We start from the raw sequence: 13,025 nt of genomic DNA on the forward strand, positions 1-13,025 counted from the left end.
AATCAAATCATGCTAACCAAAGTTGCTTAAAACCAGTATTCTCTCTTGCTCCATAAAAACAAAAAAAAAATTAAGCGAACTTAAGTAGCATCATTTTATAACCCAAAAGTTTAGTGTATCATTTAAATGTTGCAGGATCTGAAGCAGGCCAGGATGACATCAATATTTCCTTTAAGAAAGCCAGCAGTAAGTCCTCAGTGTATGTCTGAATACATGTGGTTCAAATGACATAATGTTAACTTTTTTTCCTCTCTCTATTATTCTTTCAAGAATAAATTTACACTTTTTTTGGTTTTGGGGTTTTTTTTTGATAGTGGGAAGGTGATACATGGTGAGTAAAAATTTTTGAGGTCATGGAAGAGGCTTTTCAAAACCACATTTTCCTTGTTTTAAATGTCCTTTTATTACTCTGTTTTGTCTAAAAAAAAAACAAACCTGAAAGTTCATAAACTTTGCTTGCCAGTTGTAGGCTAGAGACCTGCCCTTGCTCTCGCTGTAGCTATTGGTAAAACATCCAAACACTGACTCATCCCTGTGCTGATCCAAGTCCCATCCAGGGATGAGTTGTTTGTATTCCTGGTGAAGTTAACCCCGAGGGCTGCTGGGCCTGCTTTAGCCACAGGGTTTTTCTTCCTGCCAGGGGAAACCATTTGTTGGGCTCACCTGTGCTGACCTTTCTGAAACCTTCTGCTGGCTTTCTGACTTTTCTTTGTTCTGGTCACAGCACAGTTCAGAGGCTGCCCTAACCTTGGGCATCCTCCTTGAAGGTATCTCTGCATCAAACCACAGAAATGGGATAAGCCCCTGGGAATCATCCCTGAGGATTGGACCTATGGCATCAGTAGCACAAGCATTTACTGTTTTCACTAACAGAATAATTCCATTAGTGGGCATCAGCAGGTTGTTATCCTCTTAGATGGATTTTCTGCTTACAAATGAAATACAACACAATAAAACTGGATTAAAATAGCAGCAACATAAATACGTATAAAAAGAACAAACAGCAAGAAACTGGGTATTGATGGAACACAGGACTGTATATTCAAGCTAGTGGTAATCTTCAACAAATTATTTTTGAGACTTTTTTATCTAATTGAATTGCAAGTTTTAAAAAGTGGTTAACATAATCTAATTAATAACATTTTAGACATACTGAGGAAAATCTAAGGTAATCTCAAAAGACTTTTGAACATAAATTGTCTAAGTGTATTAGTACCTACCCTAAGCAAAATTAAACTGCAGAATGGAGCAAAGGCACAGGAGATTCCTGATGGTGAAGTGTTAGTGCAGAAGAATGACAGCCAAAATGCAGCACTGAGGCAAACAATCAATATTATCATTTTCCTTTCTAGCATGAGATTGCCCAGATGTTCAGCAATACTTTTTTTGTGCTGGGAAAACAATTTTGTCCAATCCAGCTTCAGCCTGTCCCTGTCCCCAGGTGAGCAGTGGTGTGTACTGCAGTGTTTTCCTTCTTTTTTGAGATGCTGGAGGTCAAATGGGATTCAGGTTAGAGGGCAGGCTGGAGAGGAAGAGGTAGGACACAAGTGGGAGCGTTTAATGGAGAATAAGTATTACTAGGGATAAAAGAGAAAAGGCATTATGAGAGAAAAGATTTTGAAAGCATTTACAGGACTTTGGGAGACTGAGACCTGGGGAAAAGGGACCGTGCTACTTGAGGAGGAATTCGATATGAGGTTTTGAAATCAAACTTTTTTCTTCTGGGCTCTTAGTAAGAAAGAACATGTACAGTATAAATACACACACCTGCCTATATAATGAGATAAGCTGAAGAAAAAGAATTAAATTAACATTTTAAACCTATATAAGAAGAAACAGAAAGCTGAGTATCTTAAATTCAGAGAATAAGCAGGCAAGAAGGATAAAGGAGGGTGTGTAGCAGATTTTCATCAGGGTCTGATTTACTTATGTGACCCCTGGGAGCCACTGTCGGTCTGTGAACTGCCCCAGAGCCAAAGGTCCTGTGCTCCAGTCAGATGTGCCTCCTCTGCATCATATGTGCATGAGACAGAGACACGGAGTGGTGGGCAGGGGAAAGACACTCCGCTGGGAAAGCTGGAAGCTGGCTTAACTTTAACAGAAAGATCATTTTCTTTTGGGCAGGCACAGCATCCTTGTAGCCCTGCTGTCAGTGCCACAGGAACCCGAGCCTGTTAGCTCCGGGCTCACACATCCCTGTGTGCTCAGCAGGGGACAGGCTCTGCTCGCAGTGGCTCTGGAGTCACTCACACTGGCTGAAATCTGGCAGCTGGAAACTGTCTGCCCAGCTGGCATGCCAGTGGAATAGCAGGAATAGTATTATAGAATTTGTGGTGTGGGGAATGTGGGTATGGAGTTGGAGCTTGAACAGGTGGACAGGAGGGGTAAAAATGCATAATTAAATAAGCAAAGGCTGTATAATGGAATCTGTAGAACCTGCTGGCATCCCAAGGTCCACATTCAGCAGCAGTTCTGTCACCATTTGCAAAATACTGAATCTGACAGGTAGAAACCAGTGCTGAATTTGGGATGTCAGCTAAAAAAAAGGGGGCTCTGTTCTGATTCTCTCTCCCTGAGGCCTCTGTTATGAGGTTAAGACAGCACCATTTGCCATCTACAGGTAATTAACATTGCAGTATGAGATAATTAACATTCCAGTTCCACCATGCCCTTATTCTGCAGAAAGCAATGTGGGGAGCTGTAATGAGCTCTGGCTTCTGAAGGGAGTCTCCACGTGAAGGGGAGCAGCGTTCAGGCCAGCGGCACAAGGTGGGATGGGAATGCCCAGCTGGGTGCTGCCAGCTCGGCTCTGCTGAGTCCACCTGGCTGGTATCCGCTTTTATTTCCCAAAATGCAGGTTCCTGGTTTCCAAAGCCAGAGACCCAGTGCTGCCTGTAAGAGATCTGTTCCAGTATGACAGAATCACAGAATCGGTGGGGTTGGAAGGGACCTCTGGAGATCATCCAGTCCCACCGCCCAGCCAAAGCAGGGTCACTGAGAACAGGTGACACAGGAACGCATCCAGCTGGGTTTGCAATGTCTCCACCGAAAGAGACCCCAAGACAGCTGGGGGTCTCCCCAGCTCCTCCCTGGGCAGCTGTCCCAGTGCTCTGCCACCCTCAACATGAAGTTCTTCCTCATGTTGAGGTGAAAGTTCTTGTGTTCCAGTTTAAGGCCTTATCCCATCACTGGGCACCAGTGAAAAAGAGTTTTCTTCTCTTCAGACCAGACAGGCCCAGCTCCCACAGCCTGCCCTCATAAGAGATGCTCCAGACCCCTCATCAACCTTGGACGCTCTCCAGCACTCCTGGTCTTTGTTGTACTGAGGAGCAGCTGGACACAGCGATAAGGCTCAGGGCTTATAATTAAATATGACGGACTCGGCAGTGTCATAAAGTACAAGTCTTTTCCACCCTGAAGGACTGATCACGGCATCAGGCGATTAAACCAGGCAGGGCTGGCGGGGATCCCCTGCCGACTCCTACACGGTGACCCGCCCGGGGTGGAAACCGGTTTGGGAGCGGCGGGGCAGGGCCGGCCCCTGAGCCCGGGCTGAGGCGGGCGCAGCTCCGCGGGCACCGCGGCTGGGGGCGAGGGGCCGGGCCGGGCCGTGAGGGTCTGTGAGGGCCGGGGGGCTCCGCGCAGCCCCGTGCTCCCCGTTCGCGCAGGAATCTTGCCCCGCACCGCGCTCCGTCCGGGGCGGGGCGGAGCGGGGCGGGCTCGCCGGTGAAGGGCACGCGGCCGCCCCGCCATGTCGGTCCGCCGCGCCCTGGCGCTCGCCGCCTGCGGGCTCCGCCGTCGTCGTGGGCAAGCAGCCGGCCCGCGGCGGTGGCGATAGCGAGCCGCGCCCGGGGGGCTCCGCCGTGCCCTCCGCCGCGCCGCCCGGCTTGCTGCTGCTGCCGCCCACCGCCTCCTGCCCGCCGGCCGCCGGCTGGATCGAGAGACCCGCGGGCAGCGGCAGCTACTGGGACAGCAACTGGGACAGGTGGGCTGCGGTGCGGGGCCCCTCCCCGCCCGGGGGGGTCGCGGCTGTGCTGAGGGGCCGGGGGGATCCGGGAGCTGCCCTGAGCCCTCTGCGGAGCCCGCGGGGCTCGGGGCGGGCAGCGCCCCCGGGGTCGGGAGGCCCCGGCTCCTTTCTCGGGGAAATCCCGTGTGGTGACCTGCTCAGAGCAGAATCCAGCTGAAGCTGGTGAACACCCGTGGAGCTCTGGAGGGATGTGCCAGCGCTGGGTTTTGTTCAGGCGGCTCGGAGACCGACCCTGTGCAGATCCCTTTATTGTGATGCTTTCCTCCAGCGAGGCTGCCAAGCCTCAGGCTCGTGATAAATGTAAGCACGGAGCAGAAGCGTGCCTTTTCGTTTATGTTCGGCCGTGCCCGGGTGTTGCTGTGTGTCTGCACCAGGGTTTTCAGCCGGCAGCAGCTCCCGGTGGGTGCCCGGCGCTCTCAGGAGCTGGGCGGGCTCGGGCCCCGCTGCCCCTGGAGCCGCCCGGGCTTCAGTCCTTGTGGAGGCGGCGTGGCTTTGAACCCAGCTCGATCGTGTTCTTCAGCGTCGAAACACATTCACACAAGGGCTGACTACATTTTTTCTGAATCTTTAATTAGAACGTGCAGATATCTGCATGGAGCTTTGGCTCATTTGGCTTCAGTCTGTTAGAATTATCTCCCAGGGGAGACTTATGTCAGGCTCCAGTTTAATCATGTTAAATCCAAACCTAAGCACTAGCAGATTTTTATTGTATAATACAGCATTTTGATTTTTGAGAGGCTACAGGATCAAATACTCATGTAAATAGGGCTATGTACACCCCAGTGATAAAAATACCTTCATTAAATAAGGTTACAGCTGGTTACACAATTATACTGAGGGAGGTACTAAAGCTGCTTGTTTAACTGCAGCTCCAGGCCTTCCTGGTTCTGCTAAATGGCTGATTTTCTTCAAGGATTCTACAGTACTTTTAGACTCAAGTAATTTTTTTTAATCCAATCCAGGAAGTAGAGATTGTGCTTTAGCTTACAGAGCTGTCACCGCTGCCTGAGCAAACATGGCCAGATAATGCTTCCTAGCAGGTCAGGATAGCCAACCATCATTCCTCAGTGTGCAAACAGTGGCAGTGGAATATATTACTTACCCCAAATCCATTTGTTTTCTGCTGCTTGTGGTCTGCCAGTTGTGGCTTAGGTTGTGCCTGCTTGAAATCTTGATTTTGATTTTTGGATTATTGGCAGAAGCAGTTAATGTGCAAAGTCGTTAAATGGTTTATAAATACTCAGAATATCTGACCACTGTTTATAAATACACACCATATCTGTCCACCATCTGGAATGTTTAGAAAGTCAAGTCTCCAGCAGATAACTAGATACTACAATATTCTTAACAACCAATGGGTTTTCAAGTTGAAACAAACAAATGCAGATATCAAACTTGTCATTGGTCTGACAGTGTATCACAGTTGGAATGTTGGTCTCTGCCACTTGCACAGGAATTGTGCAGCTCAGTTTTTGGAGAAGGTAGGTCTAGTTTCATTCATGTGGAATAATTAATGGCAGACATCAGATGAGTTATTCCCCTTGCTGCTTTACTAATGTGCTTGAATTGATTTTAAAGATTTTTTTGTTTTCCTATTGTATCTTGCCAGCAGTATAGTTTCCAGTGGATCAAAAGTATCCTGTAAAGTAGCAATAGAACTTATTACTGGCCTGTTGTTTAATTTTTAATGCCTTGCTGAGGAATTAACAGCTTGAGGAATGTTTAGAGCCTCATTGTCTATTGGAAATCATGTGTTCAGTAAAGCAGAGTGGAGGCAGGAGGGCTTTGCACAGCCAGTCTTTCCCTGAGAAACAGGTGTGGGAAGCAGCAATTTTCTGTGAACAAATTACTTTATTCCAGACCAAATAAAAATTATTTTCCATTAATAAAAACTATCATAAAATAAGCAAGTTTAATACTGGAAGAAGTGAGGTGTGGTATGAATAAAATACGCTCTGAGGTGGAGTGACATAGAAAAGGATTTGCATCAGTGGGGTGGAGGATCAGTGCAGAGAGGGGCCCAGACTAACGTGGGAAGGTTTGGGCAGGGTTGGTGCTGCAGGTGGGAGATGTGCAGCACTAAACCTGTGATAGCAGAGAGGGGAGATGCCATGTCCCCAGCAGGAACCAGGGCAGCTGTCTGGGTGATGTGCAGAGCAGGGTGCTCCTGTGCAGTGTGACAAATGGAAGAGAGATTAAAGTGGCATGAGGGAAGAGAGTGCTGAGAAGATGAAAGGATAAATAAAACACTCCAGGCTGAAAAATAAAAAGTTTTACTGGAGAGAACTGATGTGACCTACTTTAAAGCAGAAAATAATTCTCAATGTGCACTGCAGAAGGTTGGAGTCTTTCTAGGATATTGTTGGAGGGATGATTTTTTAGTCATTTGGTGTAAATGGGATTGATAAAGTGCAAATTTTGTAGGTGTTAACACTGGGCCTTTTAGATACAAAACATTTTCTTTCTTTAATGGTCGGCCAACACCTTTTCCTCTTTTCCTGGGTATCCTTCCTGGTTAGCTTTTCTTGTCAAAAACCCTACTGTGGCACCCTACAACTTTTTCTGTTGCTCATTGCTTTTTTTCCCCTAAGAATTAATTCAGGTGGCTGGCACTGTGTGGCAAATTTACTTATGTCAAGTTACACCTTTTAACCATGACATTAACTTTTTTTTCATGCAGGCATTTATTTTTACTTTTCATACAAAGCTTTGAATCAGTTTCATGATACAAGTGTCTAAACTGTCAGTTTTAGTTCTTCAGCTGTGTCTGGAATATCAAGACTATATATCTGTAAAATTCCCCTGCCTCTCAGTCTCCCCTCTCTAAAAATGACTCTTTAAATGTGTTTGTTTAGACGTGAACCACTGGCTCTGATCAACCTCAAGAAGAAAAATGAAGAAACCGGGGAAGAGGAGCTTGCCTCTCGCTTGGATCACTGCAAAGCCAAAGCCACCAGGCACATCTTCCTGATCCGGCATTCCCAGTACCATTTGGATGGCCGGGCTGACAAGGACAGAACTCTGACCCCACTGGGTAGGTGTCACTAGCAGCATCGTGCTTTGCATTTTGAGGAAATTATTTTTTACCTGATGAGTACAGGTCAGGAACTCAGCACTGGGTCTTGCTGCCAAACCTTAATCTGCTTCCTGTATTCTTTTGTGGCAGTAAGATGTCATGAATAAGTGTGTTTTCTTCAGTTTTGATCCAAACATTAAGATGCGGTTTAGAGAGTTCTAAATACGCTTGTTTGTGAAGAAACTTGTCAAAGGAAGCTCCAAATTATCTTAAGGTTGCTTTAGCAAACTTTCATGGCAGCTGATGTAATTCCTGAGGGCTGTGGCTTTTAAACTTCATTGAGATGGATTTTTCTTGTGTTTCTCTTAATTTAATCTGCTGATTTATTAAAAAGAAAATGCCTCTGACTTTCAGCTGGAGTGTTTATAATTAAATACATTGCACTTTTGCTGCTGTCACTGTTTCTGGGAGTATACTGCTAATCACTTACATGAAATGAGGATAACCTTTGTGTTAATCTTAACTCACTGATCCTGTGACTAGGTCTCAGATGCTAATTAATGTTACTTTTAATAATGTACTTGACCAGTGAACACTTCCTTGATTATATATTTGCCAACACTGTTTTCAGAGGGGGAAGAATTATTACTGTGGACTTTTTTCCCACCCACATCTCAATTACTGGTGTGCAAACAGGAGTGAAATGCTAATTGCAGGCCTCAAGGGCTATCTTAAACTGGTAACAAAGCGTAATGTTAATCCTGTCTCATCCTGTGCCTTAAGTAAGTGACTTAACCTGTCTGTTGTCTTTTCACCTGCCTGCCTGAAAGGTGGGCTGAACCTTCCTGAGGCTGCCCAGACACTGTGAACTGTGCCAAGCTGGTGTTGCCTTTATGAACAACAACACACTGTCAGGCCTGAGGGGGATTGTTGCTTCCTGGGGATGGGGCTAGCAGGGATATTGAGTACTTCAGTGAAAGTTGCTGAGTAAGTTTTGGTTTTTGTTATTTTTTTCTGCTTGAAAGAAATAATTTTTTTTCTGCTGATGCAAGTATGGCTTGAAGTTGTCCAACCAGTAAGCTTGGCCTGAGTAGTGGCTCTGATGAGAATGTTTTCCAGTTGCTTTTTGAAAGAAAAAAGTCCAGCATTGATGTAGACTTTTTATGTCTGCTGGACAACTCTCTTGGTAGTTTGTGTGAGGTTCTAATTGCAGTGTCACCAATTTCTGTAATGAATGTGCTTTTTAAGGTCGAGAGCAGGCTGAACTGACTGGACGCAGGCTGGCAAGTTTGGGAATAAAGTTTGATCAGATTATCCACTCCTCCATGACTAGAGCAACTGAAACAACTGAAATTATAAGCAAACATCTTCCAGGTAAGAGACTTCCCTTAATTTTTAATTGTCTTCTGATCCTTAAAACTGCTTCCAGTAGAATTCTAAGCTTGTCCTTAAGGATGAGATGTTATTTAGTCGTTTCCCAGCCCTGTGTGAATGTCTGTATTTATAAAGAAACCTACAGCCGTAATTCTGCTTGGTTCCAGTTTATCTTTAAAAGTACAAATACACTTTTTCAAAGTGTAACAGGCCATTCTGTTCAGTTGGAATAATTTGTCTTGCTGATGGCAAAACAGTTTTCGTGGCAAGATTCACATCCCTTGACAGAAGTGTGTTGACTAAAATGGACTTTAGGTTGGAGAGTAAGCCTTCCTCAAAGAAAGACTGTGAAAATGTATTGAATGTAGAGTTGTGGGGCTGTTTGTAATGGGACACGAACAACTTGTTTCTGAATGTGTATGTAATATTTCAGGAGTCAAAAAAATCAGTACTGATCTGCTGAGAGAGGGAGCACCTATAGAACCAGACCCACCAGTCTCCCACTGGAAACCAGAAGCTGTGGTAAGTTTTTCTTTTAAGGTTGTTTTTTTATTTATGGTTTTGGGATTTTCTCCATATACTCTGTATGGACAGTAGCAATAACTTGCAGTGTCTGAGCTGGTGTTTGCTATCACAGCCCTTAGATAATTGCATTCTTCCCTCCTCCTCAGTAAGTGCAGAACAGTTAAAATAACCTGCAGTCCTTGAGCATTAGTTGAGGCCCAGTGTGCACCCAGGGGCTCTTAGGAGATGAGGGCCCCGGGCGTGCAGGCAGTGCTGCTCCGAGCTGTGTGTAACTGTGCCCTCGTGCCCTCAGCAGTATTACGAAGATGGAGCTCGGATTGAGGCTGCCTTTCGGAACTTCATTCATAGAGCTGATGCCAAGCAGGAGGAGGACAGCTACGAGATCTTCGTGTGCCACGCCAACGTCATCCGCTACATCGTCTGCAGGTAGGGCACACTGCCCTGCCCCCGGGGCTGCTCCAGGGGGGCTCGCTCAGACAGGGCTGCCCTGAGGGAGGAGAGCTGTTCATTTCACTTCTTTGAAGTGGCTGGAGATCAGTGCCTGCATTGTGAGCAGCTGCTGCTGCAACTTTGTCAAGGTACATTTGATAATTGGAAGACTTTCATTCTAATTCTAAAGCAAAAATGGCTAAGTCAGTGAAATTTAAACTTTTTTTGTACATCTGGACAGTTACTTTAATTACTATATGCTTCTGCTTCCATAAACCTGAGGGTAGTGCCTGTTGGAAAAGATTACAAATAGATGCATTACTGGCTGCATCTCTTTGAGGTGACATGAATTTGAGCTTACATAATTAAAAACTGATTCCGTTTTGGGAATTCTTTACTGATGGATATTTTTTGAGTTATGTTGAAGTTGCATTAGTGTGTTTTTGCAGTACCATCCAGTATTGGATAAGAATGGATCTTTCCGATAACATCAGGGTTGTTCATAAAGGAGAAAACAGTTCTGGATCTTTGCCTGTCTCTGTGTTCAGTCAGCTGAATCTATTTTATTCCTCTTCCCCATCAGCAAAGCACTGTCTGTAAGATAATTTGTCGTGAGCAGGACAGATGTGATTAAACTTTAATCTGATCAATACCTACAACAGTTTCAGTTAGCTTTATTTAGCTGAGCTAGGTAAATGCTGGCCTGTCTGCTCTGTGGGCTGCTTTAGAGCTTTTCAAAATTGCTATACTTGAAATTATTGATCAGGTAAGCAGGCTGTTCTTTCCTGTGCTAAAAAATACCATGTTGTGCCTGCCAGGGCTTTATTTGAAATACTTACATACCTTTTCTCTTTGCTGTTGCCTTCCTCTTCATTTTAATGTCTCTTCTATGTCTTCAATTCCAGGCAATCTGATAGTGCAATTGAACACAATCCATGTAACATTTCCTTTAAATCTAGTTTGGCTGTAGCTGGTATTTAATTTTTTGGGCTTTCTACAAGACTGTCATAAGTGCCAAAACCAAGTTATTCCTCAGTATCAGAGGCAAAAGCTGTTTAAGGCAACATGGTATTTTTCCCAGCTGTTCAATACAATTGATGGAGCTCCTGAGGCTGTTGAGTTAGGAAATTCAGAATGGCTGCAGACCAGCTGTGATGCCGTGTTTCTGTGGAAGGCACAAGGTGCTTGTCCTTGTTCTTCCTGGGGAATGATGCAGCTGATGGAAAGTAGTTGCAGTGAATTTCTTACCTAGTGCAGGCCACTGGAGAGAATCCTGTGTGCCTGCCTTTGCTGTGGGGGTGTGGCTGAAATGGGAGTGTGACAGCCACTGTTTGCCACATCCAGGTCCTCTCTGCTCGGGCAGCCCATGGGTGCTGAGCCAGCTCTCCTGTCCCAGCTGCACAGGGGTTGTGGTGCTGCAGCCTGGCTGGGCTGTGATGGGGCTGCTCAGAGCACTCCTGGCAGCCTCACTGTGCTGGAGCTGCTGCCTTCTGTCCACTTGAACTAATCCTGTCAGCAGTAATCACACCCATCTGCTGGACTCTGCTTAACCAAGGGCACTCTTGGCCCTGGTCCAGTTACCAAAGCTGTGGTTTTATAGCATTTCCACAAGAAAAGGCTTTTTTCCAAGGCTGACTGGGGGCATTGGTGTGCAAGCTGCACAATGCCCAGCAATTTTGAGTCTTCTCCTCCTTATCTGGGACAGAAGGTGATGCCATGAGGGCTTGTTAATCTAACAGTTCATTAATTAATGCATGTGTTTTTGTCACCAGAGCACTGCAGTTCCCCCCAGAAGGTTGGCTGCGACTGTCTCTCAACAACGGCAGCATCACCCACCTGGTGATACGTCCCAACGGCAGAGTGGCCCTTCGAACACTGGGTGACACAGGTTTCATGCCTCCAGACAAAATCACACGCACCTGAGTGAGCCACATGGATGGATGCCTGTCCAGGAGCTGCCTCTTGTCTCTTTGCACTAGCACATTCTGCTACAGTACGACTAGATTTTTATTATGTTGGGGTGTGATGCTGTCTTCAAATGTCCTTTAGCCCCGTTCCTCCTTCATATTCATGTCTGCCTTTCAGTCCAGAAAAGAAGAAACCTGTGTAAGCCTGAACACGTCCAGTCCTTAAGTATTTCCCAAAACTCAAAGCTGAGCTGTGGAATACAGGTTGAATGTGTGCTCAGCAGTTGCAAGAGCACTGACTTTTCCCTTACCCCGCTGTGAATGTCTCTAACCAAAGCTTGCTCCTGTGGGTATTTTTCTTGTGCAGGAAAGCGATTGGTGTGGGAACAGCCTTGTATCACACTGCAGCTAAAACAAAAGGTGAGCCAGCTTCTTCCAGCTCCTGCAGAAGTGACAAACAGGGAATTCTGCTGTCCAAAGGACAAAGGGATAAAGCTTCAGTTTTTGTAAGCTGTTGAGTGTGTATGTTGATGTTGTCATTGTTCCCCTCTGCCCCCAAAAAGCCCATGTAAACTGTGCCTGGAGGTTATGAGCATAAAGGAAAGAGGGTAAAAACCATTTGCCTCAGAGCTGTGGTGCTAGAACTAACTGCTGCTTATATTAAGTGTTCCACGATCCTCAGGATGTCCTTTAAGATGTTCTTAAGAATATTTTTCTGTCTTGTAAAGCCTTTAACCAAAACATGGTCTGGAGAAGGCTGTAGGGATGAGACTGTAGCAGTAAGATGGGAGGAAAGGAAAGCAGCAATCTTCTCAAAATGCTTTCAGTTCCTGACATATTTTTGAGTGCTCTTTCCCATTGATTTGTATGTGTTGATACCTTACTTTCAGAGCAGAACAATATCAGCACTGGGTTCAGGGTAGTAATGCTGCAGGTCACAGGTGCTGCAGCCCTGCTGTTGCCAGAATGGTGAGCAGGTGGCCATGGGGCAGCTTGTCTAGGGTGAGTGTGTAGGACAGGCATTGGGCAGAATGCTTCAAGGGCCCCCTTCAGTCAGCTCTGATGCTGCTGGGCTTGTGGGAGGGCTCAGAAGCATTCTGAAGCTTGCTGGCTACCCTGAGCCAATGTAGAAACTTGGCTCAGTTTATAGTAGGACAGCAGACATAACTAACCTGGTTGACAGATTCTCTGATCAATAAGGATGTTGATGAGATGCTGAACTTACTCCTGTCAGAGCTGTATGAAGCATAATCAGGGCACACAGCTATGGAGAAGAGGATTTAAGGGATTGATACTGAACTGCTGCTACATCAGGATAAGTTCAAGGAACAGGGACTGGTAGGGAACAAACTGATTATTGTGTAGTGTAAGGTGTGGGGGGCAAGAGGAAACCATCATGACGTATCTCTCATTGATGCAATGAGAATAATTTATCAGTTTTTGTCTATTAACTTTTTAAAAGTTTTGAATAAAATACTTGGTCTGTCTTTCTTTCCTGTCTCTTAAGCTGAATGGCTGCATGAGCAGCTGTAGCAAGTGTGGCTGGAGCTCTGCAGGACCTGGTGTGTCCCACACTGCTCAGGGCTCTTTCACAGCCACCTGAAATGTAAACTGGAGGTGGGAGCCAGAGCAGTTAATTGTCATCAGCCACAGAGCTGAGGGGAACTGCTGTAGCCTAAACACAGCCATTTGCAGGACTGTGTCACCACCACGAGGAACGGGAGCACCAGCACCTGTGAGATGAAAA

General features: G+C 45.9%; 1 protein-coding gene across 1 annotated transcript; it reads left to right on the forward strand.

The window, feature by feature from the left end:
* The first annotated feature begins 3,736 nt into the window (after positions 1 to 3,736).
* PGAM5 (PGAM family member 5, mitochondrial serine/threonine protein phosphatase) lies at positions 3,737 to 12,769 on the forward strand. The gene is given in 7 exon segments (XM_039724345.1): positions 3,737 to 3,789; positions 3,791 to 3,985; positions 6,883 to 7,061; positions 8,292 to 8,417; positions 8,851 to 8,939; positions 9,235 to 9,368; positions 11,144 to 12,769. Coding segments are annotated over 7 exon segments (912 nt in total). The 5' UTR covers positions 3,737 to 3,751; the 3' UTR covers positions 11,295 to 12,769.
* The last annotated feature ends 256 nt before the right edge of the window (positions 12,770 to 13,025 follow it).

Source organism: Passer montanus, unplaced genomic scaffold (genome assembly GCF_014805655.1).
Source record: "Passer montanus isolate IOZ18808 unplaced genomic scaffold, ASM1480565v1 scaffold53, whole genome shotgun sequence".
In the NCBI taxonomy this organism is placed as follows: domain Eukaryota; kingdom Metazoa; phylum Chordata; class Aves; order Passeriformes; family Passeridae; genus Passer; species Passer montanus.